Raw genomic sequence first — 25,840 nt, 5'->3', positions numbered from 1 at the left:
TCTGAGAATTCCGCCAGCAGAAATCACAGATTTTTTGTAATAGTTGTTGGAGATCGATCAATATATCATTTATGTTCTTTTCTAGTTAGAAATATTATAGTGACAGATCCCCCACTAGATCTTATTTGACGCACTCATAAAGCACACCGAGGGGCGCGGGGCTGCCTCAGTTACTGGGTAGAGCATCCAACTCTTGATCTGGTGATCGTAAGTTCGAGCCCCATGTTGGGTGTAGAGATTACTTTAAAAAAAAAAAAAAGACTTTAATAAAGCACACACATTGTTCCATCATGAATTTTTTCTTTTAATCTTTCTATATAATTCTTTCATTAGACTTGGTTTCTTTTGCATTCCTATTGATTTTTATTTTAGTTTGCTTTTTGTATTTAAACATTATTCTAAGAAAGGGTCTGTGGGCTTCTCTAAATTGCCAAAAAGGAGTTGCTGGCATAAAAGAGGTTAAGAAAAAGATTCCAAGGCCAAGACTCAGCAAACTTTCTGTAAAAGGCCAAATAGCAAAGGCTTTGGCCTTTGCAAGCCATACAGCCTCTGTCACAATTGTTCACCTCCGCCTTTATAGGACAAAGCAACCATAAGCAACACGTGAACAACACGGCAATGGGCCACATCTGGCCCACAGGCTAGAGCTTACCATTCCTCGTTCTAGAACTTACTGTACATGATCTTGGTGGTTTTCGGTCATACAAAGCATGGTTTAGGTTTGAGCTTCTCAGTCTTCTAGAAGCTTGTCAAATTTGCTCCCTGCCATTTTTACTTACTTGCATTTATTAAGCAGCTTATGATGATATTTTAGACCTTATGCCAAAAAGGCCGGAACACGAGCCCATCTTTGAGCTTATGGCCTAAGAAAGCGAACATCAGTCACATGCACAGATAATTGCCCGGCATCTAAGAATACCAGCTTTGGAGCCAGCCTGGGTTGGAAGGAATCCAAGCCCTGATACGTACTACTGGGTGACTGTGAACAAGTTAATGTAGTCTCTCTAGGCCTCATTTGTACAACAGTGTTAAGAATAATACTGATAATAGGGGCACCTGGGTGACTCAGTGGGTTAAAGCCTCTGCCTTCAGCTCAGGTCATGATCCCAGAGTCCTGGGATCGAGCCCCACATCGGGCTCTCTGCTCGGCAGGGAGCCTGCTTCCCCCTTTCTCTCTGTCTGCCTCTCTGCATACTTGTGACCTCTGTCTGTCAAACAAATAAAATCTTAAAAAAAAAAAAAGAATAATACCGATAATAGTACCCATCTCGTGGAAATGTTGGGATCATCAAATGAGACCACTCTTGTGACGTGCTCAGCAGAGCGCCTACCATCTTGGAAACAACCGAAGAATGTTAGCTGCTACTTTGTTTGCTTCAGCAATACTGGAATGGGCGGGGTCACCAATTTGCTTGAACTCTCGGTGCTGTAGGTGATTCGAACTTGCCATTCATTGAGGAAACAAATTTGGAGTGTCGTGTGCATTCAGATGTTTGCAATTTCACTTTCCCTGCTCATCTTTCAGCGACAATGAATTAAAAACAAAACAAAACAAAAAAATCAAGCAGCTGGATTTCGTAACTTCACAAGTAAGGAACGCAGCTGGCAATGTGGGATAAATAAATTTTGCGCAATAAACACGTCTTTATTAATAAAAATCTGCATGAAGCGTAAGCTGGGCGTTTCAATCGCTTTATAAAAGACTGTTCTGATGGGGGAGCATGGAGCGGACTGTTTCCAAAATGTGTCCTCGAGTCTGTTACAACATGTAACTCAATCAGAATCAACGGATTATGCAAAATTTACACAACTGGGAACCATTAACTAGCAGAGCAGGCACAGTAGCAAAATTGAACCATAGCTTGGTCGTTTTAAAGAACTGAGTGTCTTCACAAACACTATTTTATTTGGGACCATTGAATAGCTCTTTTCAATCTCCCGTTTTTCTTGTGGGTTTTTATAAGAGTGCGGGTGGTTTAGGTTTGGGGAAAGAAAAGAAGCCCCGCCCCCCACGCCACCACCAACCCCCCCCCCCCTTTTTTTTTCTCCCAGGGGCTGCTAGCAGCTGCGGTGGGAAAGGCTCCACTCGCCTGCCTTGGTATAAGCGATTGTCTGGTGTGTGCTTCGGGGGGATCCGCTGTGGTTGTTGCCTGCCTGTTCTTATCGAAACTCACCTTGTGTTGACAGGGGACGCCCCCTTCCAGTGCTGGCTCTGTAGCGCCAAGTTCAAAATCAGCTCGGACTTGAAAAGGCACATGCGCGTGCACTCGGGGGAGAAGCCTTTCAAGTGCGAGTTCTGCAATGTCCGCTGCACCATGAAGGGCAACCTCAAGTCGCACATCCGCATCAAGCACAGCGGGAATAACTTCAAGTGTCCGCACTGCGACTTCCTGGGTGACAGCAAAGCCACCCTCCGGAAGCACAGCCGGGCGCACCAGTCGGAGCATCCGGAGAAGTGCTCCGAGTGCAGCTACTCGTGCTCCAGCAAGGCCGCGCTGCGCGTGCACGAGCGCATCCACTGCACCGACCGCCCCTTCAAGTGTCACTACTGCAGCTTCGACACCAAGCAGCCCAGCAACCTCAGCAAGCACATGAAGAAGTTCCACGGGGACATGGTGAAGAGCGAGGCCGCGGAGAGGAAAGACGCGGGCCGACAGAGCAGCCGGCAGGTGGCCAAGCTGGACGCCAAGAAGACTTTCCACTGTGACATATGCGACGCCTCGTTCATGCGCGAGGACTCGCTCCGCAGCCACAAGAGGCAGCACAGTGAGTACAATGAGAATAAGAACTCGGACGTGACGGTCCTGCAGTTCCAGATAGACCCCAGCAAGCAGCCGGCCGCGCCCCTCACCGTGGGCCACCTGCAGGTGCCCCTCCAGCCCAGCCAAGTGCCCCCGTTCAGCGAGGGCCGAGTCAAAATCATCGTGGGGCACCAAGTGCCGCAGGCCAACACCATCATCCAGGCGGCGGCCGCCGCGGTGAACATCGTACCCCCCGCCTTGGTGGCGCAGAACGCCGAGGAGCTCCCCGGGAACAGCCGGCTGCAGATCCTGCGCCAGGTCAATCTGATCGCCCCTCCTCAGCCCTCGGGGTGTCCCAGCGAGGCGGGCGCGATGAGCCAGCCCGCGGTCCTGCTGACCACCCACGACCAGGCCGACGGCGCCACTCTGCACCAGACTCTCATCCCCACCACCCCCGGCAGCCCCCAGGAAGGCTCCGGCAACCAGACTTTCATCACCAGTTCGGGAATTACGTGCACGGACTTTGAAGGCTTTAATGCCTTGATTCAGGAGGGGACAGCTGAAGTGACAGTGGTGAGCGACGGAGGCCAGAACATCGCGGTGGCCACCACGGCCCCGCCTATCTTCTCCTCCTCCTCCCAACAAGAACTGCCCAAGCAGACTTACTCCATCATTCAAGGGGGAGCCCACCCGGCCTTGCTCTGTCCAGCGGATTCCATACCAGATTAGTACCTAAAAACCAAAAGAAAGGGGGAAAAGGAATGACAAAAACACGAATCCTAAATAGAGTTCTGTGAGAGGTTTGCTCTTAATGTTTTTAAGGGTGGTTGTGAAACCCCTCCCCTCGTAATAAATTGTAATTTTATACTGCTTACTATAATTTTTTAAATGCTTGTGATAACGTTGAGACCACCTCTGAGTCGCCGTGTTCGAAGTGTTCTGACTGTTGGGCATCGCCAAGATGATTCCAGTCAGGGGTTGGAATTCAAGGCAGTGAGTAGTGAATTCGTTTGTTTTGTCCGGCTTGATTTCCCAGTTCTGAGAAGGGTTTTTTCCAATCTCCTTAAATTTGTGTGGGAGGTGGGAGACTTCCCAACCTCTCTGAAGTCATCGTTCTGAAACATCCTCTCTCCAAGTCTGGGCTATTACTGTTCTAGTACATGGATACAAATCTATTGGCATGAGGACCATTTTCTACATAATGTTACATAGATACTTGACCCTCCTCCCCCCAAAAAATGTCTAGTGCTAATGAGAAAAAAAAGGAATGGTTTCCTAATAAATTGATATGTGAGTAAAATATACTGAATGCTAATGATTTTTTAGAGTCACAGTGTGACTGGAGCTTAGCAGGGTGTGAATTATCCTATAACTAAAGGGAATTTGAAGAAGCAAAGGCTTTTAGTCCTCCAGTCAATATGATGCAAATGTCTCACCACCGTCACAGTCAACTGAAGTATGCCTCGTGCGAAAGTGACCCAGTGATACCGTTTCCATTTTGAAACTTGAGATTTCTGTTTAGATGCAAATATGATGTGAGTTCCTATTAACATTTAGGATGGCTTTCTAGGATACTGTTGTTTTAAGTATCAGTATGTGTGCCATCCCAAGGACGAGACAAGCGGGATTGGAAAAGCACCTGCATTTTTCAGAAGCGTAGACTCTATTGAGGAACCGGGAATTCATCAATTATTGTTTTAGAATTAAAATGCTGTTTGATCAGTAGGTGGCGCCAGAGAGCAAGCTAGAATTACCCAGGCTTGTGAATTACCCAAAGCCCTGAACCAGTTATCTCTGATTTCAAGCCTCTACCAGGATCTTCAACTCACCGTGGGCTCTTAATACATATTGAATGACTGAAACATGCTCTCACAGAGTGTCAGCGAGGATAGGTGAGGAAAGCACATTTAAATGTTACAAGAACCCTTGCATTATTTTTTAAAGATTTTATTTATTTATTGGACACCGGAGGAGAGAGCGCAAGCAGAGGGAGCAGCAGGCAGAGGGAGAGACAGAAGTAGGCTTCCCACTGAGTAAGGAGCCCCGGAGGGTGCTCAGTGCTAGGACCCTAGGATCATGACCTGATCCCAAGGCAGTCACTTAACTAAATGAGCCACCCAGGTGCCCAGAAAACCCTTATATTTTTACCAGAGCCCTCATCCCTTTGACTTTCCTAGCACACAAACATTAAAATTCTCATGCAGATTAGCTCACTTTTACATAAAGATATGACCCATCCTCTCTCCCCTTTTCTTTGGTAATAACAAACTAAGGAAATACACAAAAGGCCATGATGCGGAAACCTTCGGGGTTTGCCTGTTGGAATAGGAAAATCAGCTTCCCTTAGGAAATAGCTGTACAGTTAGAGTTGTCTCCTTTCTTTCTTTGATCCTCAGTATTTGAACACGAGGGGAGAAGGGGGAATTGCCGCAATGTATTCTCATATTAGCAATGGTAATAATGAGTCATTAACTGGTTTGGCAAGAAAATGAAAAACCTTGCAGCATGCTAGGTTAATATTTTAATAATTTCACTGCTTTAGAATTATTGCTACAGCTCTGCTTTTTTTTAACTGAGAAGGAGAGCACTAACGGAGTGCATGGAGGCGGGGGCAGGAGGTGAGGGGGAGAGAAGCTTAAGCAGGCTCCAACTCCAGCGCAGACCCTGACACGAGGCTCCATCTCAGGACCCTGCGGTCATGATCTGAGCCAAAACCAAGAGTCAGATGCTTAACTGACTGCACCACCCAGGTGTCCTGCCTACAGCTCTTAAAGAAACTATTGAGCCGTTCAGTTTTAGCCAGGAAATTTCTATTGTCATGAACCTGTTTTCTAGATCTTTCTTTCCCAGAATACCCCTTTTTTCAAATTTTAAAGGATTTTTCCCCCCGATTAGAAATGTAATGTGCATTCAAGGTAGAAAAGATGCAAAACACATTATATTATTTTAAAAAATTAAAGTTGGGGCACTTGGGTGGCTTAGTCGGTTAAGCACCTGACTCTTGGTTTCTGCTCAGGTCACGATCTTGGGGTCAAGGGGTCAAGCCCCACCTCGGGCTCTGCACTCATGGTCAAGTCCGCTTAAGATTCTCTCTCCCCCTTGCTCTTCCCCCAACCCCGTGTACATCCTCCCTCTATAAATAAATAAAATCTTTCTTTCAAAAAATAAAATCTTTCTTTCAAAAAATTAAAAAATTTTGAAATTAAAGTTACTCGTCATCTTACTATCCAGATATAAAAACTGTGACCATGTTGATGGATTTCCTCTTTTAATGGACTTCCTTTGTTTCTATGTTATGTACGTCTGGTTTCTACTCCAGTTACAGAATTGGGTTTGAATCGCGCATACTATTTTCTGTTTATATATTCCCTTTTACATCTTTGTATCTCCAGCTAGCTGCTCCCCTCTGTACACACCTATACATGCACACACACACACACAATTGGATTTTTTTTAACAAACCACAATGGCAAAATTCGTTCCTTATAATAAACTCTATGCAGAATTGTACAAAAACCAAGCCAGTCGTCTCCAGCGCCCTTTCTATTATCCTTCTACCCAAGGTTAGTAATGTTAAGTTTTCTCTGTGTTCTTACTGACATACACAGACTCAAAACAATAATGTAGAAAAGGGTTTTTTTTGTTTTTTTTTTTTTAAAGACTTTATTTATTTGTCAGAGAGATAGAGTACAGGCAGGCAGAGTGGCAGGCAGAGGCAGAGGGAGAAGCAGGCTCCCTGCAGAGCAAGGAGCCCGATGTGGGACTCGATCCCAGGACCCTGGGATCATGACCTGAGCTGAAGGCAGCCGCTTAACGGACTGAGCCACCCAGGCATCCTGAAAAGGTTTTTTCCCTATTTTTCTAGTAATTGTATCATACTAATATATTTCTCTGCATCTGCCCTTACTATCCATGTATGCACAGAACTGTGGGTGAATACATTTATCTCTAATGTTTTTTTTTTAAGCAAAAGGTGGTAGTGGAAACATACTGTGCATTATTCAACCCTTTCCCTACTCGTGGATATTCGGGTTGTTTTGTTTTCATTTCGCATTAAAAACGGTAGCAGTCACTCTCCTGACAATTGCCCACGTTCAGTTGTGCTTTTGGAGTTACAATGAGTGTCTGTAGTTTGTACTTGCGTATGGATTCAGATTGCTTTTTTTGAAATGTTGCCTCCTCCGTGGTGTGGGCCCCAACCATCACCAGCCCTGGCTGTTGGCAGTCTTTCCACGTTTGGTCCGACTGACAAATACATGCGCCGTCCTGGTTCTGTGCATTTCCCCAGCTGGTGTTTGGATCTGCATTTCTGTGACATCTCTGTATAGACTTGTTGATCATTGGCATTTTTCTTGTCTGTGAACCTAAAACGCAGTCTCCCTCGTGTTTCTCCTTGGGTTGTTGGTCACTGGGAACACAAACCCCATGTCTGTCACACTTTCTCCCCTCCTGTCCTTTGTCCTCTGACTGTTCCTGTGGTGCTGTCGTCTCACAGAAAGGACTCTCTTTTCCTGTAGTCAGCCTTTGGGTGCATCGCTTAGGGCTCCTGTTTTTTCTAGGACGGTCACCTCTTCCCCTGAGATGGAAAAAAAGGGTTGGTTTGTTTTTTCTTTAATATATGTGTTGTTTGTTTTTAGTCAGCAACTTACTGCAGCAAAAATTCCTACTTAATGCCCATATGACACGGGAATCTGGGAGCCCGCATATGCCAGCACCATTTTTTTTTTAAGATTTTATTTATTTATTTGACAGACAGAGATCACAAGTAGGCAGAGAGGCAGGCAGAGAGAGAAGGAGGAAGCAGGCTCCCCGCTGAGCAGAGAGCCCGATGCGGGGCTCGATCCCGGGACCCCGAGATCATGACCTGAGCTGAAGGCAGAGGCATAACCCACTGAGCCACCCAGGCGCCCCATGCCAGGACCATTTTTAAAATAAAATATTATTTTCCTAATTTCACCTGTAAATGGAAGTTCTTGAATATACTTAGTTCTGGTTTTGGAAGCTCTGCTGTGTCTCACTGACCTTTATATCTTCTCTGGTTTGCCAGCAGCGCACATTTTATTATAACAGCATTAAGGCGAGCCTTACTGTGTTTTAGGATCACAAAGCCTCCCTCTAGCTATTCTTTTCCAAAATTTTCTTAGCAATTCCTAGATATTCATTCTTTCAAATGAATTATCATTTTATCCAGTAGCTCTCAGGGGCCCCCAAAAAAACCTTTTGAGAATTCTTATTAGAAATGGATCCATGTGACATTGAACTTATACAAAGAATGAGGTCTTTTTTTTAAAGATTTTATTTATTTATTTGACAGACAGATCACCAGTAGGCAGAGGCAGGCAGAGAGAGAGAAAGGAAGGGAAGCAGGCTCCCCACTGAGTAGAGAGCCCGATGTGGGACTCGATCCCAGGACCCCAGGATTATGACCGGAGCCAAAGGCAGAGGCTTTAACCCACTGAACCACCCAGGCGCCCCAAGAATGACTTTTTTAAAAATGTTAAATCTTAAACCCAGAAACCTTTATTCAAATCCTGGGGTAACCATTCATATAGTTTTCTTCATATACAATATGTTCTTATGATATGAGGCCTATATTTCCTTATTATTGTATCATTTTGTTGTAATTATAAATGGGACTTTTCCATGTTAAAATAGTTGCAAACATATAATGAATAGCTGTATTTGGTATATTTGTCTATATTGCGCTCCCTTCACAAAAATTCTTCATTAATTGGGGCGCCTGCCTGGCACAGTTGGTAGAGCGTGAGACTCTTGATCTTGGGGTTGTAAGTTCGAGTCCCATATTAGATGGAACAATTACTTAAAAACAAAATCTTTTTTTTTTAAATCTTATTAACAATACTTACTTATTAGAAACTCCTGGTCTCTGATAAATATTACTTACAATGGTTATGATACAGTCATCTCATTTCCAAGTTGTTTTTTCTTGTAATATTTATACTATTTCAATTGTTTCCTTGTCCCATTGTAATTAGCCTCAGCCTTCAAACAAAGCTGGTACAGATGACGTCCTTTTGTGTCTCCAGTTTTAATGTAACGGCTTCAGAATTTCCCGGGTTAATATAGTATGCACTGTCCCTTTGAGTGGTGGTTTTTCTAGGACCTGGGTCATTTTCTTCTACGGCTGTTTTCACTTAGAGTTTGTATCAAGGTAAGTTGCTGAATCACCTTTTCAGTATCTTTTGACAACTCCTTGGGTTTTGGACTTAAGTCTGTGGATGTAGTGAATTTGTATAGCCTGGTACCAATCACCTTGCCTTCCTGAACAAGCCCTGGGTGGTGTTGGCTTATTCTTCTAACAAACACACTGCTCGGTTTGTAATTACCGTATTTCGCTTAAAAGTTGTACGACTCTATCCACAAGTGCAGTTGATCTCTGGGATTCTTTTTCAGGCTCTGATTTTTGCTTGCTTGTTGTGGGTGATGCTACTCTGGAAATAAACTGGGGCTCTTCCCTTCTTTTTCAACCATCTAGCAAAAGCTTTGCTATGTCAGGAATGATCCGTTTATGATGTAGTCTGCGTCCCTCTGTCGTGGCCCATCCTTTTAAAAAAAAACTTACCTGCTTTTTCCACAATGACCAGTCTGCGTTTTACAGCCCATGTGGCTCAATTTTGGTCATTTTTATTTTGCAAAATAAAAAATTACTCACTTTGCTCTGGATTTCACGTTCTGTTTAATATCCTCTTAAAAAGAGTTTTAAATCTTTGGCATTTTGAGGGGTCTGTCAACTTTCTTATGGCTATTGGTTTCCGACAGTAGTGATCTCAGACCCGGGCAGGGTTTCTGTTTTTGTTTTCTTGTATTGTCAGTCTTCTCCTTAGTTTGTCAAAGGATTTATCTGTTTTTCATTTGTATTAAAGTAAAAGCAAAAATACTCGTCTGGAAGTTTTGCTGTTAGTTACTCTCTTTTCTCTCCATTTTATTCATTTCAGCTTTTCTCTTTTTATTAATCTTCTTCCCGCTTTTCTGTTTATTTTGTTATTCTAAGTTCCTCTAAGTTCGCTGATTTTGAGCCTTTCATGATGAAAGCATTTAAAGCTACGTATTTTCCACGGTGACCTCACCCAATGTTAGAAGATCATTTTTTTTTAAAGATTTTATTTATTTATTTGATAGAGAGAGATCACAAGTAGATAGAGAGGCAGGCAGAGAGAGAGAGAGAGAGAGGGAAGCAGGCTCCCTGCCAAGCAGAGAGCCCGATGCGGGACTCGATCCCAGGACCCTGAGATCATGACCTGAGCCGAAGGCAGCGGCTTAACCCACTGAGCCACCCAGGCGCCCAGAAGATCATTTTTTAAAAAGTTCCAATCATGAGTGTCCTACAAATGTAACATGCTAATGGGTGAACCGTCATGAAGATATTAATGAGGGCATTGGTTTCAGCAGGCTCCAACAGGCTCACAGGAGAATTCAGTGCATGTTCAGTCACATAGGCAGCCAGAAATTCACACGCATACAGAGCGGCTCAGTGTCTCCACGGCAACATCCGGGCTTTCCGCCGGGACAAAGTGCATTCACGTTCCTGTGGATGAGTTGTTTGCCTTATTACATGTTTCTGTGCTCACAAGGTTGTAAAATATCTCGAAAACAACGAAAGGCACGAATGTCCAGAGAATTAGATAACCCAGAGCAGAGAAGACAAAGGACACCCAATCTTTCTTTTTTGCCTATTTTGGGGTCTTTCAAAAATGTTCACAATAGGGGCGCCTGGGTGGCTCAGTGGCTTAAGCCTCTGCCTTTGGCTCAGGTCATGATCTCAAGGTCCTGATTTTCAGTGATAAAAGCTAGCACTCACTGGCTCCCGACGTGCCAACACAGTGCTGAGTGCTGTACACAGTAATCTCGTTTAATGCCCCCAATAGCCCATGAGGGAAGTGCTGTTATCACTCACATTGGGCTGAGAAGGATATGTTTCCCAACTTGCCTGGTGTAAGAATCACCTGGAAAACCTGTTAAAATGCCCACAGCCACAGCCCAGCTCTGGAAATTCCAATACAGTGCCTCTGGCCAGGGGCCTGATAATCGGTGTTTGAAATCTGGTGCCTCTGGAGACTTTTCTGATCCAGGCAGTGAAGAAATACTAAGGTATTGAACCAGAGGCTCAGAGAAGGTAAGAGACCTGCTTAGGGAAAAATTAAAAATTTAAAAATTAAAAATTAAAAAAAGAGGGGCGCCTGGGTGGCTCAGTGGATTAAGCCGCTGCCTTCGGCTCCGGTCATGATCTCAGGGTCCTGGGATCGAGTCCCGCATCGGGCTCTCTGCTCCGCAGGGAGTCTGCTTCCTCCTCTCTCTCTGCCTGCCTCTCTGCCTACTTGTGATCTCTCTCTCTGTCAAATAATTAAATAAAATCTTTTAAAAAAAAAATAAAAAAAGAGGAGAGATCTGCTCAGGGTCACACAGCTATTAGCAGTAAGAGGTCTAAACCTAGAACCAGCGCCAAACCACCTGCCCTTGTTCTTTTTTTTTTTTTTAAGATTTTATTCATTTATTTGATAGAGACAGAGAGAGGGGGAGGAGGGACAGAGGGAGAGGGAGAAGCAGACTCCCTGCTGAGCAGGGAGTCCGATGCGGGGCTCCATGGGAGGACCCTGAGATCATGACCTGAGCCACAGGCAGACACTTAACCTCCTGACGCACCCAGGCCCCCACCTGCCCTTGTTCTCACCAGCATGTTTTCGGGAGTCTTGACCTTCAGCCAACTTGCTAAATGGCTTATGGGCAGGAATTCACTTCCCTTCTACCCAGGGTTCTCGGTGGGATACTCAGTCGGACTGGATAGCCGTTTCTTTCTCTCCTGCGAACCCACCCCATTGTGAACGACAGATCCGATTCTGGGGCGCTTTAGTTTACAGTAGAATTGGGGGGATTCGAGCTAGTGTCTTTGCTGTGCGCTCGTGCACACCAGAATGCTTCCGGTCTGTGTTCACCGTTGCTCCGTCATGCTGCAGAGAGCTGGTGTCCACAGGCCTGCTACCATTGACTTTCCCACGGGTCCTCTTGAGGAGACCAAGAACTCCAGGGTTGTGTCCTGAATCACGGTCCCTGCCGGAATCCTCACTACTGAATTCACCCATTTCTGGTTTGGGCTTCAGAAGAATTCTCCTCCGAGCCCTGGGCCTTTCCACCAGGGGACTTCCTGGTCTTACCCAGGAACTGCAGGTTCAAGGAGCTCAGGCTGCAGAGGGTGAACTCTTGTGGAAAGTGACCCTTCACTCTTTAAAACGGCTCTTTCACTACCTAGTTCTGTGCTTCCAGCAGGCTGGGGTGGCAGGGGTCACGTGACCTCTGCAAGGTCACTCTGCTGGTGACCGGTCTGATGGCATTTGAGCCCAGCCAGCACCTCCACACCTTGTTACTTCCTTCCCCAGCACTGAGTGTCTCGCTGGTGGGTAAGAGTCCCTTTTGCATTCTGTTTGGTTTAGCTTTCTAATTTTGCTCGGTGCCTCTGACTTCATCCTGCTGTGAGAGCAACAGGGCACCCTACCCCTGTAAGTCCCCAAACCAGAGAACACAAACTTCAAGGAAGGTTACAGTTTAATTTTGAGTTATTAGGAGCCAACAGGGTCACATTGCCATGTCCTGGACTGTGGGTGCTTTTCTGTGCATAAGTCCCCTCCCTACACACACACACACACACACACACACACTCACACACACACACTCACACACACTCACATACACATGAATATTTAAAATTATATTTTACAACCATGGGGTACAGAGATGGGTAATCTAGAATGGATCATATTCGATTGTTTTTCTTTTACTATCAAACAAAATGAAAGCACTTTCACAGACTCCTCACTGAGCATGATGCCTGCTGAGCCTAATGGAAAACGGGGCTGGGAGATGGTTATCAGCATGAGGAATGCAAGAGAAGATTCTACACGGAGAAGACATACGTTGGGTGGACAGATAATTTGCTTATCTTTGTTTTGCCCTAGGTAATTTTTTTTACAAAAGCTTTCCGTTTTTTATTTTTGTATTCTTTATTTAAATTCGATTTAGGGTACCTGGGTGGCTCAGTAGGTTAGGCATCTGCCTTCAGCTCAGGTCATGATCCCGGAGTCCTGGGATCAAGGATCGAGCCCCGTGTCAGGCTCCCTGCTCAGTGGGGAGCCTGCTTCTCCCTCTCCCTTTGCCCCTCCCCACCGTTCATGCTCTCCATCTCTCTCAAATAAATAAATAAAATCTTTTTTAAAAATAAATAAACAAGTAGGGACACCTGGGTGGCTCAGTGGGTTGAAGCCTCTGCCCTCAGCTCAGGTCATGGTCCCGGCGTCCCAGGATCGAGCCCTGCATCAGGCTCTCTGCTCAACAGGGAGCCTACTTCTCCCCCTCCCCTCTCTCTGCCTGCCTCTCTGCCTACTTGTGATCTTTGTCTGTCAAATAAATAGATAAAAGTCTTTTAATTAATTAATTAATTAAAATAAATAAATTCAATTTAGTTAACATGCACTGTATTATTAGTTCCAGAGGTAGAATTCAGTGATTCATCAGTTGCAAACAACACCCAGTCCTCCCTCCATCAAGTGCCCTCCTTCATGCCCATCATCCAGTTACGTCATCCCCCCACCCCCCTCCAGCAACCCTCAGTTTGTTCCCCAGAGTTCAGCATCTCCTATGGTTTGCCCTTCCCCTATGTTCATCTGATTTGTTTCTTAAGTTCCACATATGAGTGAAATCATATGGTATTTGTCTTTCTCTGATTTATTTCACTCAGCATAATACCCTCTAGGTCCATCCATGTCATTGCAAATAGCAAGATTTATTCTTTTTGATAGATGAGTAATATTCCTATATATATATCTATAGATAGATAGATAGATATCTCACTTCTTTATCCATTCATCTGTTGATGGACATCTGAGCTCTTTCCATTGTTTGGCTATTGTGAATGTTGCTGCTATAAACATTGGGGTGCACATGCCCCTTCAAATCACTATGTTTGTATCCTTTGGATAAATACCTAGTAGTGCACTTTCTGGGTCATAGGGTAGTTCTATTTTCAACATTTTGAGGAACCTCCATGCTGTTTTCCAGAGTGGTTGCACCAGCTTGCATTCCCACCAGCAGTGTAAGAGGGTTCCCCTTTCTCCACATCCTGGCCAACATCTGTTGTTTCCTGAGTTGCTAATTTTAGCCATTCTGAATGGTGTGAGGGGCTTTCTAGTGGTTTTGATTTGTCTTTCCCCAATACCAAGTGATGTTGAGCACTTTTTCATGTGTCTGTTGGCCGTATGTATGTCTTCTTAGAAGAAATGTCTGTTCATGTCTTCTGTCCATTTCTTGACTGGATTTTTTGGTTTTTGGGTGCTGAGTTGGATAAGTCCTTTACAGATTCTAGATGCTAGATGCTAGCCCTTTATCTGACATTTGCAAATAACTCCTCCCATTCTGTCCACTGCCTTCTGGTTTTGTCTATGTTTCCTTTGCTGTGCAAAAGCTTTTTATCTTGATAGAGTCCCCATAATTTATTTTTGCCTTTGTTTCCCTTGCCTTTGGCGATGTGTCCAGCAGGAAGTTGCTGCAGCCAACGTCAAGGAGGTGGCTGCCTATGTTCTCCAGGATTTTCATGGACTCCTTCACATTTAGGTCTTTCATCCATTTTGAGTCTATTTTCCTGTATGGTATAAGAATGTGGTCCCGTTTCATTCTTCTGCACGTGGCTGTCCAATTTTGTCAACACCATTTAATAGAGAGACTGTCTTTATTCCACTGGACATTCTTTCCTGCTTTGTCAAAGGTGTGTTGACCACAGAGTTGAGGGTCCATTTCTGGGCTGTCTCTTCTGTTCCACTGATCTCTGTGTCTGTTTTTGTGCCAGTACCGTGCTGTCTTGATGATGACAGCTTTGTAATAGAGCTTGAGGTCCAGAATTGTGACGCCACCAGTTTTGGTTTTCTTTTTCAACATCACTTTGGCTATTTGGGGTCTTTTCTGATTCCCTACAAATTTTAGGATTGTTTGTTCTAGCTCTGTGAAAAACGTTGATGGCATTTTGGTAGGGATTGCATTGAATGTGTAGATTGCTTTAGGTAGCATAGACATTTTAACAATATTTGTTTTTCCAATCCATGAGCATGGAATGTTCTTCTATTTCTTTGTGTCTTCCTCAATTCCTTTCTTAAGTGTTCTATCATTTTCAGAGTACAGATCTTTTACCTCTTTGGTTAGGTTTATTCCTAAGTATCTTACAATGGCTTGGTGCCATTGTAAATGGGAGTAATTCTTTGATTTCTCTTTCTTCTGCCTCATTGTTAGTGTATAGGGATGCAACAGACTTCTGTGCATTGATTTTATATCCTGCAACTTTGCTGAATTCCTATATCAGTTCTAACAATTTTTTTGTTGAAGTCTTTCGGGTTTTCATGTTGTCTGAAAAGAGTGAAAGTTTGACTTCTTCTTTACCAATACAGATGCCTTTTATTTTTTTCTGTTGTCTGATTGCCGAGGCTGGAACTTCCAGTTACCATGTTGGACAACAGTGGTGAGAGTGAACATCTCTGTCCTGCTCCTGACCTTAGGGCGAAAGCTGTTTCCCCCCATTAAAAATGATATTTGCTGTGGGTTTTTTGTATATGGCTTTTATGATATTGAGGTATGTTCCCTCTCTCCCTACACAGCAGAAAGTTTTTACCAAGAAAGAATGCTGTATTTTGTCAAATGCTTTTTCTGCATCTGTTGAGGGAATCATATGGTTCTTATCCTTTCTTTTATTAATGCGGTGCAGCACATTGATTGATTTGTGGATGATAAACCCCCCTTGCGGCCCAGGAGTAAATCCCACTTGATCGTGGTGAATAATCCTTTTAATGTACTGTTGGAGCCTATTAGCTAATATCTTGGTAAGAATTTTTGCATCCATGTTCATCAGGGATATTTGGTCTGTAATTCTCCTTTTTAAGTGGGGTCTTTGTCTGGTTTTGGGATCAAGGTAATATTGGCCTCAGAATAAGTCTGGAAGTTTCCCTTCCATTTCTATTTTTTAAATAGGTATCATTTCTTCTTCAGAAATATGGGTATTAGAAAAAATACCTTTTTCTAAAAGTTTCAGAAAAATAGGTATTATTTCTTCTTTAAATGTTTGGCAGAATTCCACTGGGAAGCCGTCTGGCCCCGGACCCTTGTTTGTTGGGAGATGTTTTTTATTTTTTTAAGAGATTTTATTTATTTATTCATGAGAGACAGAGAGAGAGGCAGAGGGAGAAGCACTCCACAGGGAGCTCCATGTGGGACTTGATCCCAAGACCCTGAGATCACGACCTGAGCTAAAGGTAGACACTTAACCAACCACCCCAGCACTCAAGTTGGGAGATTCTTGAATCCTCATTTAATTTCTTTGCCGGTTATTGGTCTGTTCGTGTTTTCTATTTCTTCCTCTTTCAGTTTTGGTAGTTTATATATTTCTAGGACTGCATCCATTTCTTCCAGATTGCTAATTTGTTGGCATATCATTGCTCATAAGATTCTCTTATAATTGCTTGTATTTCTTCAGTGTTGATTGTCATCTCTTCCATTCATGATTTTATTTATTTGGGTGCTTTTGCTTTTCTTTTTGATTAGTCTGGCCAGGGGTGTATCAATCTTGTTAATTCTTTCAAAGAACCAGCTCCTAGTTTTGTTGATCTGTTCTACTGGGTTTTTTAAATTTCTGTGTCATTGATTTCTGCTCTAATCTTTATTTCTCTTCTCCTTCTGCATTTAGGCTTTATTTGCTGTTCTTTTTCTGCCCCTTGAGGTGTAAGGTTAGGATGTGTATTTGAGACTTTTCTTGCTTCTTGCAGAAGGCCGATTTTGCTATATACTTCCCTCTTAGGACCACCTTTGCCGCATCCCAAAAGTTCTGAACTGTCATGTTTTCATTTTCTTCTGCTTCCATGTATTTTTTTAATTCTTCTTTAATTTCCTGGTTTGCCCACTCGTTCTTTAGTAGGATGCTCTTTAACCTCCATGTACATGTGGTCCTTCCAAATTTTTTCTTACAGTTGACTTCAAGTTTTATAGGATTGCAGTCTAAAAATATACTGGGCATAATCTCAATCTTTTTGTACCTGTTGAGACCAGATTTGTGACCCAGTATATGATCTGTTCTGGAGAATGTTCCATGTGCACTCGAGAAAAATGTGTGTTCTATTGCTTTAGGAGGAAATGCTCTGAGTATATCTGTTAATTCCATCTGATCCAGTGTGTCAGTCAAAGCCCTTGCTTCCTTCTTGATCTTCTGCTTAGATGATCTGTTTACAAAAGTTCTTAAGGTATCATTTATATAGGGCACCTGGGTGGCTCAATGGGTTAAGCCTCTGTCTTTAGCTCAGGTCATGATCTCAGGGTCCTGGGATCGAGCCCCGCATCGGGCTCTCTGCTCAGCAAGGAGCCTGCTTCCCCCTCTCTCTCTCTCTGCCTGCCTCTCTGCCTACTTGTGATCTCTGTCTGTCAAATAAATAAAATCTTTTTTAAAAAAAGATACCATTCATAGGGCGCCTGAGTGGCTCAGTGGGTTAAGCCGCTGCCTTCGGCTCAGGTCTTGATCTCAGGGTCCTGGGATCGAGTCCCACATCGGGCTTTCTGCTCAGCGGGGAGCCTGCTTCTCTCTCTCTCTCTCTGCCTGCCTCTCTGCCTACTTGTGATCTCTCTCTCTGTCAAATAAATAAATAAAAAATCTTAAAAAAAAAAGATACCATTCATATACTATAAAAATTCACCCTTTCAACTGTATAATTTAATAATTTTAGTACATTCACTAAGTTGTGCAACCATTAACAGCATCTAATTGCAGAACATTGTCAGCACCCCAGGAAGAAACCCTGTCCCCATTGGCAAACACTCCCTATTCCTCCGTCTTCCCAGCCTCTGGCAACCACAAATCTATTTTCTGTCTCTAGCTTTTGCACATTCTGGGCATTTCACATAATTAGAATCAAACCGTATGGGATCTTTGTGACTAATTTCTCTTACTCAACATGTTTTCGAGGTTCATCCACATTGTTGCATGTGTAGTGCTCCGTTCCTTTTCATGGCCGTATAGTATTTCACTGAATGGACAGACCATATTTTTGTTTATCTGTTCACCAGTTGGATGGAAAGTTGGGTTGTTTTACTCTTTGTCCTAGTTTTTAAGATATCAATATATTATAACATCGTCCAATTTTTAGAATTATTTGGGAATTTTTATGATAATACCCACTACATATTGAACAGTTACTCTGTGTCAGTCACACGAACTCACTGACCATCCCCAGCAGCGCCCCCTAAAGGAGGTATTATTACCACCACCATTTGGTGGCTGATGAGGTGGAGCAATGGAATGGGTAAGCTGCTGACCCTGGGTCACGTAGCTAGTTGATTTGACTTGATTTGATTTGATTTGATTTGAATCATATGGTGATTAAGATCTTATTCTGGAGCGAGAATCCTATGTTGGAAATCCAGTAAAGAGCAGGGCACATCCATTCATCTCTGCGTGAACATAAAGACAAAGCAGTAGATTCTAGCCCAGTGGCCAACATGAAAATAGTAGGACATGGCAGGGAAATGGCACATTTTTCTTTCAGGTGAGGAGGAAGGGTAGAGGTGCCTGGCCAAGGAGCTACTCGGTTCTCTTACTAAGCTAACGTCCTTTGAGCACTTACCATGAGCTGGGTACTTGCTAAGCATTTAACTGCTGCCTCCTACAACCAACTCCCCAAAAAGTCAAGAATGGACCAGAGGAAAGTCCTGACATTTCTTCCAGCACAAAGTAGCATCCTTTAGCCCCCAGGAATGCATCTGTCTGTCCGTGTATCATATTGACTTGTTTTAACAAAGATCTACTTGTTTGTGTTTTTAAAACATGGTTTCTTAGGTGAGTTAAGACTTTCTGGACAGAAAAATTATAAGCAAAATGGTACTTGGGATTCTTCTTCCTTAAATCAATCTCTTTCCTTTTTAAAAATTAACTGTAACGTTTTATAAGAATTAATTTAGGAAGCAGTTTTTTGGTTTTTGTTTTTTAAGGATTTGTTTGTTTATTTCTGAAAGAGAAAGAGAGTGGGGGCAGGGGCAGAGGGAGATAGAGGCAGATTCTGCACTCATCAGTTCAGCGCAGAGACCGCCACGGGGCTGGAACTCACGACTCTGAGCTGAAACCAAGAGTCAGGTGCTTAACTGACTGTGCCACCCCAGGTGCCCCCAGTAGTTAAGTTTTTAATGCTGATTTTGTGGTTCTTGAGCAGTGGTGACAGTCGTTTCCCTTGGGCTATATTTTCCAGTACTATCCTTTCCCTGAGACTTACTTCACTGATTTCCGAAAGTGGAACTGGGTGTTATTTAGTTATTATACCAAGGGAGACTATAGAGCGAATGTTCTGGAACCATCAACTGTTATAATACTGGCAGTTCATTGGTAGAATCGTTCCGGGCACATGTGAAGAACTAGTAACAGGCCCGAGGGGCTAGGAGGACGCCAGGTCATATGACTGAGCTCCTGCCTTGAAGCAGTTTATTGTCCAGTATACCATTGTTTCCTCTACCAAAATTGTGGGTTTGGGGGTCTGAGACTGATTCTGACCCCTCTAAGCCCCTCCCAGAAGAAAGTGCTCAGTAAATGTTCATTGAACTCATTCACTCGTTCAATACATGTTTTTTGAGCACCTACTATGTGCCGCCTGCATTTCTGGAAACGTGGGGGTTATCACTGAGCAGAGAATGATCCTTGCCCTTGTGGAATCTGCCTTCCAGAATGGGGAAACAGACAACACACAGTAAACAGAGCATATAAGTGTGTTATACAGTGTCCGGAGGTAACGAGTGCTCTGGGGGGCATTTGGTATGGGAAGAGGGCTTAAGATTTTAAATAGGGTGGTCAGGGAAGGCCTCCCTGATGAGTTAAGAGTGGAACAAAGCCTAGAATGAGGGAGGGAGCAAGGAAGGGAGCCATGTGGATATCAAGAGGAAGAGAATTCCAGAAAGAAAAGCCAGTGGAAAAACCCTAAAAGAGAAATGTGCCTGTGGTGTTTGAGGTTGATGTGGCTGGAGAAGGGAGAGCAGGGAAGAGCAGCAGGTAGACCGTGAGGTTGATGAGAGAATTATTCTCTATGTTTTGTGCGTATCTGATGTATATTGCAATCCTCATTAAACCAGTCACAGCAGTTGCGTTCATTCAGCAAATACCAGTGGCCAAAAGGGCGTTCATAGGGTGTTGGTGTCGCGAGGCCATCAGGGTCCTTGCCCTCTGGAGCTCGCAGTCAAGTAAGGCAGACAGGCAAGTACCTATTTACCACAACGCCTGAGGGGCCTAGCGGGGGACACGGAACAACGAGGAAGCCGCGTCCCCCAGATTTGGACCGCCCAGGGGAGGCTGCCTGTGCAAAGTCAAAGTGATGCGTAGGAGGCACGGCTGAAAAGCAGGAACTGAGGAATGGGGGATGAGCATTCCAAGGTGGACGGCAACACACGCAGGTCTGGAGGGAGAGAAATCATTTGTAATGGGAGCATTTTTCCAGAAGGGAGGGGAGGGGGAAGAGAAAAAAGATTGGTGCTCCTCGGGGTGTGTTAGGCTCCTGGGAAGTTGATTTCAGGAGAAAAAAAAGTGCCCCATTTATAACATAAATATAAGATGATCGTATAGTTCCTCGTCCAAACTGGGACACCTCTGGGAGCGAAGAGGCACCATTAACAACAATGCTGGGAAAGCAGGTGTGAGTCAGCTTCTACCTGCTGTTGTTCCTGACCGCGGGAAGCCAGAAGCTGTAAAATAATGACTAGTGCTTCACCCTAGCGGTGGAATGCAGCATTACAACCCAGGGCAAAGAGGAGCGGGATAGTTTTCCAAGAAAAAGAACAAGGCCCATGCTATGATGCTTATCAATGTTTGGGTTTTCAGCCTAGTGCTTTTGATTTGAGTAGTGTAAATGTATCTGTCAGTCTTCATCAATCTTCACCTCGTGACTGGATTCCTGTTTTCAGTGTTAACAGCTGTGCTAGATTGTCCTTTCCAACTCGACACTCCCTCCCTGGTCCAGAATTATAGGTATCTTCCCTTGTCCATTGGCATCATGGTGGGTGGAACACGTTTCCCTGCCCCACTGATTCTGGGCAAAGCCATGTTTTTGGCTTTGGCTAATGGAATTCTCGTGGACCTGATGGGAAGAGGGGCTTTCAATGTTCCTGTATGGTGTGGCTTATCCTCTTGTTCTCAAGCAACCTTGAGACCTTATCATGAGAAGAAAATGCCCGTGTGGCTGATAACCCGAGGAGAAATGAACAGACCAATGGAACTGACCTCAAGCCAACCCTCAGCCTAGAGCCAAACCCAGGAGAGCCACGGTGAACTCCCAGACCTATAAAAAAGAAAATAGATATTCGTTGTAGAAAGCCACTGAGATTTTGAGGTTGGTTGTTACACAGCAAAAGCCGACCAAGACAGCAGACTATGAGTGAAACCTTCAGCTTACCATTGCCTATGGAATTGCCATATCCTGTATTCGGTATTTATTTGGATGAATGAAATGATGTTTTCCCTACAATACTACTTGAAAATCACTTTCAACAGAAGCGTGTTGAGAAAGTACAATTCAGAAGCAAATTGTATGAGGAGGTGAGTCAGGAAGTCATTCTGCTGCCTGGCTTGCTCGGCAGGCCCACGGAGGACCGGAACAGCTGGCAGTAGAGGGTACCGGTTAGGATCAAGGGCCCTGGAGTCAGAAAGAACTGGGTTCAAATCCCAGTTCTGCATCTTCTCAAAGATACAACCCAGCAAGTGACCTTACCTCTCTGACCCTCAGTTTCTTTTGTTTTAGTGAAAACAATAATGGTACCCCTATCTTAGAGTCTTGTAAAGGAGGATTACATTAAGCAATACACGCTAAGTACCTGGCACACAGTAGGCAGACAGTCGGTGTAGCCACATGCAGTAGCAACACTAATGATCTGCCTTCTCAGTGCGTACGCATCCTTGGTGAAGCCATCGAGGTCTCACACTCATCATTAGTAGGGCAGCTGGGGAGCCAACTCCTTCCTGTGCAGAGGGCATGTCATTGTGCTCACCTGGGTGGAAGGCAGTGTCCTGCCTGCCATTGTACAAGCTGGTGAACATCAGCTGCTCCCACCACTTCCTTGCAGCTGGAGGACAAGCACGTGACCTGGGCTTGGCCAGTCAGATGCTCCGGCCCAAGCGTGAGCAAGCAGCACAAACCACGGGTCAGATCCAAGTTCATTCACAGTGAGAGCATCTCAGCAGAGGCCTGAGCAGTGTGATGATGGCAGCAAGAGGTCAGGGGAGGGTGGGGTGCAGCTTAGAGGTTCCCGGCATCAGTACCAGAGTTGTGTCCCTGCACCATCCAAAGCAGATAGTCCCCCACTATGGGTATGCCTGTCGTGGTGACCCCTGGCTCCCGGCCTCCCTCTCTGCCCACTACCTGAGCCGGGCTCTCAGTGCTCCTTGAGGCACTTGGCTGACTCACGTGCTGCCCGTAAGTTCCTGTTCTGGTTCAGATGGCCAGTGGTTTCTGTTAGGTATCACCAACAAAACCCAGCGTTCCAAAGAGAGAAGCTTTGATTGTATCTCTTGTCACCAAACAAAAGAGGGCTCCAGTGGACAGAATTTGAGGCCATACCAACATAGAAGTCCTTTCTGTAGACTCAGCCCTTGCCCTAATCCAACTCAGATGTTTTTACTCTAGTCGTGTAAACCTTGGTGTTTTGATGCAGAAAGAGCCCTCCACCCACTGCCAAGGGAACTGTCCTCCCTTCCGAGAGCTGCAGGGGAACCAGCTTCAGGGCTGGCCTTTGATTTCATCATTAAGGGAGAACTTTTTAAAGTAAACAAGTCCCAGTAATTTTTTGGTAAAAATTTTCAAACATACAGCAAAGTCGAAAGAATTTTCTGGTAAACACCCATATTCTTTGCATGAAGATTCAATCGCCATGCCGCTATATTTGCTTTATTGAAGATCTTTCCATTACAGTAAATTTTTCACTGAAAAATTAATACATGCACAGAGTAGAAAAATTCAAACATTTCAATGGAAATTGAAATATCTAATGGAAAATTCTTCTCTTTCCCACACCAGATTCTCAATTCCCTTCCCCAAAAGCAATTACATGCTTACCCACGCTTGTATAGATAGATTTTGTTTCTTTTCTTTGTTAATTAACTAAGATGGACCTTTAATCTACATAGTGTCTTCTCTTTTCTCTTTTTCTTCCATTTAACAATATATCTTTCAGGACTTTTTCCACAAAGTTTATTAAGCACCTACTATGTACCAGACACTTACTTTCTCTACACAGCAAGCACCCTGACAGTTTGGAATAGTTTCACGCCACCATCCGGGGCTAAAGATTCAGAAATATTCCATATCAGCTCATGTGTGACTAGTTCATTCCCTTTAGTTTTTTTTTTTTTTTTTTTAATACTTTGTTTTAAAGTCATCTCTACCCGCAATGTGGGGCTGGAACCCACAACCACAAGATCAGGAATCATAGGCTCTACCAACTGAGCTAGCCAGACACCTCTAAACTAGTTCATTCTTTTTTTTTTTTTTTAAGGTTTATTTATTTTAGAGAGAGAGAGCTCAAGCCTGCAAGTGGAGGGAGGCACAGAGAGAAAGGGGGAGGGAGGATCTCAAGCAGGCACTGCCCAGAGCCTGATGCGGGGCTCGATCCCAGAACCCTCAGATCATGACCTGAGTCAAAGGAAGATGCTTAACTAACTGAGCCACCCAGGTGCCCCAAAACTTCTTCCTTCTTAGAAGTACTTTTAATCCAAGGCTTAAATGCTTGTAAGACCCAGGTGACAACAAAAATGTGGGAAGGGTCTGCAGTGAGAGCTTGGCCACCAGACGTCAGGAGATCAGAAGCCAGAACCAGTTTATCGGTTCTGGGAATTCTTGGGTATTTTCTCTGCCATAGATGAGACTCAGATACCCACATTTATCCCTCCATTTCGTTTTCTTTTCTAGACTCTGCACCTCGTCCTCTATGCTGTATCTTTCACATACCCCTCGGCTTCTCCCTAGGCTTTTTGGTTTTTTCCTGATTCCAGGCGAGGGGAGCCCGGAGGTTGAGGTCTTTCTCAACGGCTTGATCAGATATTGTCGACCCTTTTGGTTACGAGCAACAGGAAACACACAAAAACTAGCAGAAGTACGAACACTTCTGGGACAGACACTGGGTAGTTTCCAGAACCTGAGAAAGAAACACAGGGGTCATAGCTGCTCTGGGGACCTGGAGACCTGGGGACCTGTGGCAGGGAGGTGGTCTTGTTTGTGTCTTCTTTCATGATCATGCCTATCACGGCAGATCTTTGCTTGGCTTTATTCTTTGTCCCTGCAGACCGGTTTTCTGTTCATGGCCGAAGGATATGGTCACAGGCAACTCTAGCTTAACCCCATCCCAATTCAGCCAACCCAGAGGCATTTCTCTGCTCTGGTATAGAAATAGTCCAGGAATGGTTCTCCACTGAGGCACGTGCCCAGTGCTAGAGCAGCTCTGCGGTCTGGGGGACTCAGTGAGCTGGGACTAGCCCATCCTGCCTGCTGACCATCGGTAGCTTTCTAGAACTAGCTGTTGGTTCAAGACCTCTTGGGGAGATCCTGGGAGTCATCTGAAACCGGCTCCATACCGGAAGAAAGAGTCGGGCCACTCCAGACTGGCAGATGGTAGGTTTAATAAGCAAGGGAACTTACACATGACGCTTGTCTTGGGCAACAGCTGCAAGACGAACAGATCTCCGCACCTTCCTGCCGAAACTTAAAGGCTTAATTTTTAAAATTTTTTTAAAGATTGACTTATTTATGAGAGGTGGGGATGGCCAGAAGGAGAGGGAGAGACAGTCTTAAGCCAACTCCGCACTTAGCGTGGAGCCCATCGCGGGGCTTGGTCTCCTGATTCTGAGATCACAACCTCAGACAAAACCAAGAATCAGACACGTAACCAACTGCACCACCTGGGCGCCCCTTAAAAATCTACACAGAGGCCATAACTGGTTCAGTCATGTACCACCCAGATGGTCTAAGCACCACATCACTAACTCAAGGCTATGTCCTTGGGGTGGCTTCTGGGAGCCAGGAAGGCAAGCAGAACCCATATTTCAAGGATTGGGGAGAGAGTAAGGAGCCTTCAGTTGCTGGGGTCCAGTTCACAGGTCAACCAGTGGTCATATCCTCTCAATGACCTCCCCCAACACTGCCATCCCACCACAACTAGCTCCCCAAAAGAAGAAGGGTCGTGTGGTCATACAAAACCATAAAGCTTCACTGTGGAGGCCTTGAACCTCTGCTCCCTCTAACTACCTCCTTCCCAGAGGACTTCTGGATGATCCTTGGGGATCCACTCCACCCCCATCTCCAGCCCGTATGCTCCAAATGGGGCCAACACACTCCCTTCATGAGGGGAGGCCATGGTCCAAGGCTTGGCCAACCCAAGTACTCCCTGACCTTCGTCAAAGACACGGGGCTAACGCAAGGGTCAGCAAAATCTTCCCAAAGCAACAGAAATGGTTGCTGATTTCAACAGAAATCTTTGATAGTAAATATTTCAGGGGGAGGGGGTCATCCAGTCTCTGTTACAGTTCTAGCATAAAAGCAGCCCTACACAATAAACAGCAAAGGAGCCTATGTTCCCGCAAAACCTGTGTTCAGAAACAGGCAGCGGCCTGATTTAGACCAAAGTTTGTCATCTCCTGGTCGAGAGGATGGGCCTATGACCCAAGACAAGGCAACCAAGCCTCACCAGGGCTGAAGTGAGTCTCTAGGTCTAGCCAAGGGGAGGGGATTAGCCAAGAGCCAGGACATGGGGAGGCAGGGCTCCCCAGGAGCGGGGTCAGAAGCTGCTCGGCCCCTTAGAGAGGGGCTGACGCACAACACGGCTGTGCTGAGAGGAACCCAGGAGGACCCAGCCGGCAGATGTTGGAGCCCCGGATGAAGCCAGAGCTGAAATGAAAATGTCCTCCTAACCCTGCGTTCTTGGGCACAAATTATTATTTTTTTCCTAAGGAAAAAAAAGGAAGGGTGTTTTGTTACTTGCAAGCATACACGCCTGATTATTAGACCCTCCATGACAGAAACTGAGTCAAAGAAGCCTGGGGTATCACT

At 44.8% G+C, this 25,840-nt stretch overlaps 1 protein-coding gene across 3 annotated transcripts in view; it reads left to right on the top strand.

Moving 5' to 3' along the window:
- The window catches only part of ZFP64 (ZFP64 zinc finger protein), an 86,051-nt gene that overhangs the window by 26,152 nt on the left and 34,059 nt on the right, over positions 1-25,840 (top strand). For 2 of the 3 annotated variants that reach the window (XM_045981542.1, XM_045981541.1), the window contains exon 6: positions 2,188-3,615. The exons of the other annotated variant lie outside the window; for it this stretch is intronic. In XM_045981542.1, the coding sequence (XP_045837498.1) occupies positions 2,188-3,470 (1,283 nt within the window). In that variant the 3' untranslated portion in view covers positions 3,471-3,615. Of the gene's footprint in view, positions 1-2,187; positions 3,616-25,840 lie in introns of those variants that run through there. 3 annotated transcript variants of the gene reach the window in all.

The sequence above is a fragment of the Meles meles genome, chromosome 16 (genome assembly GCF_922984935.1).
Source record: "Meles meles chromosome 16, mMelMel3.1 paternal haplotype, whole genome shotgun sequence".
Classification (NCBI taxonomy): Eukaryota; Metazoa; Chordata; class Mammalia; order Carnivora; family Mustelidae; genus Meles; species Meles meles.
This window is presented reverse-complemented; position numbering and strand designations above follow the sequence as displayed.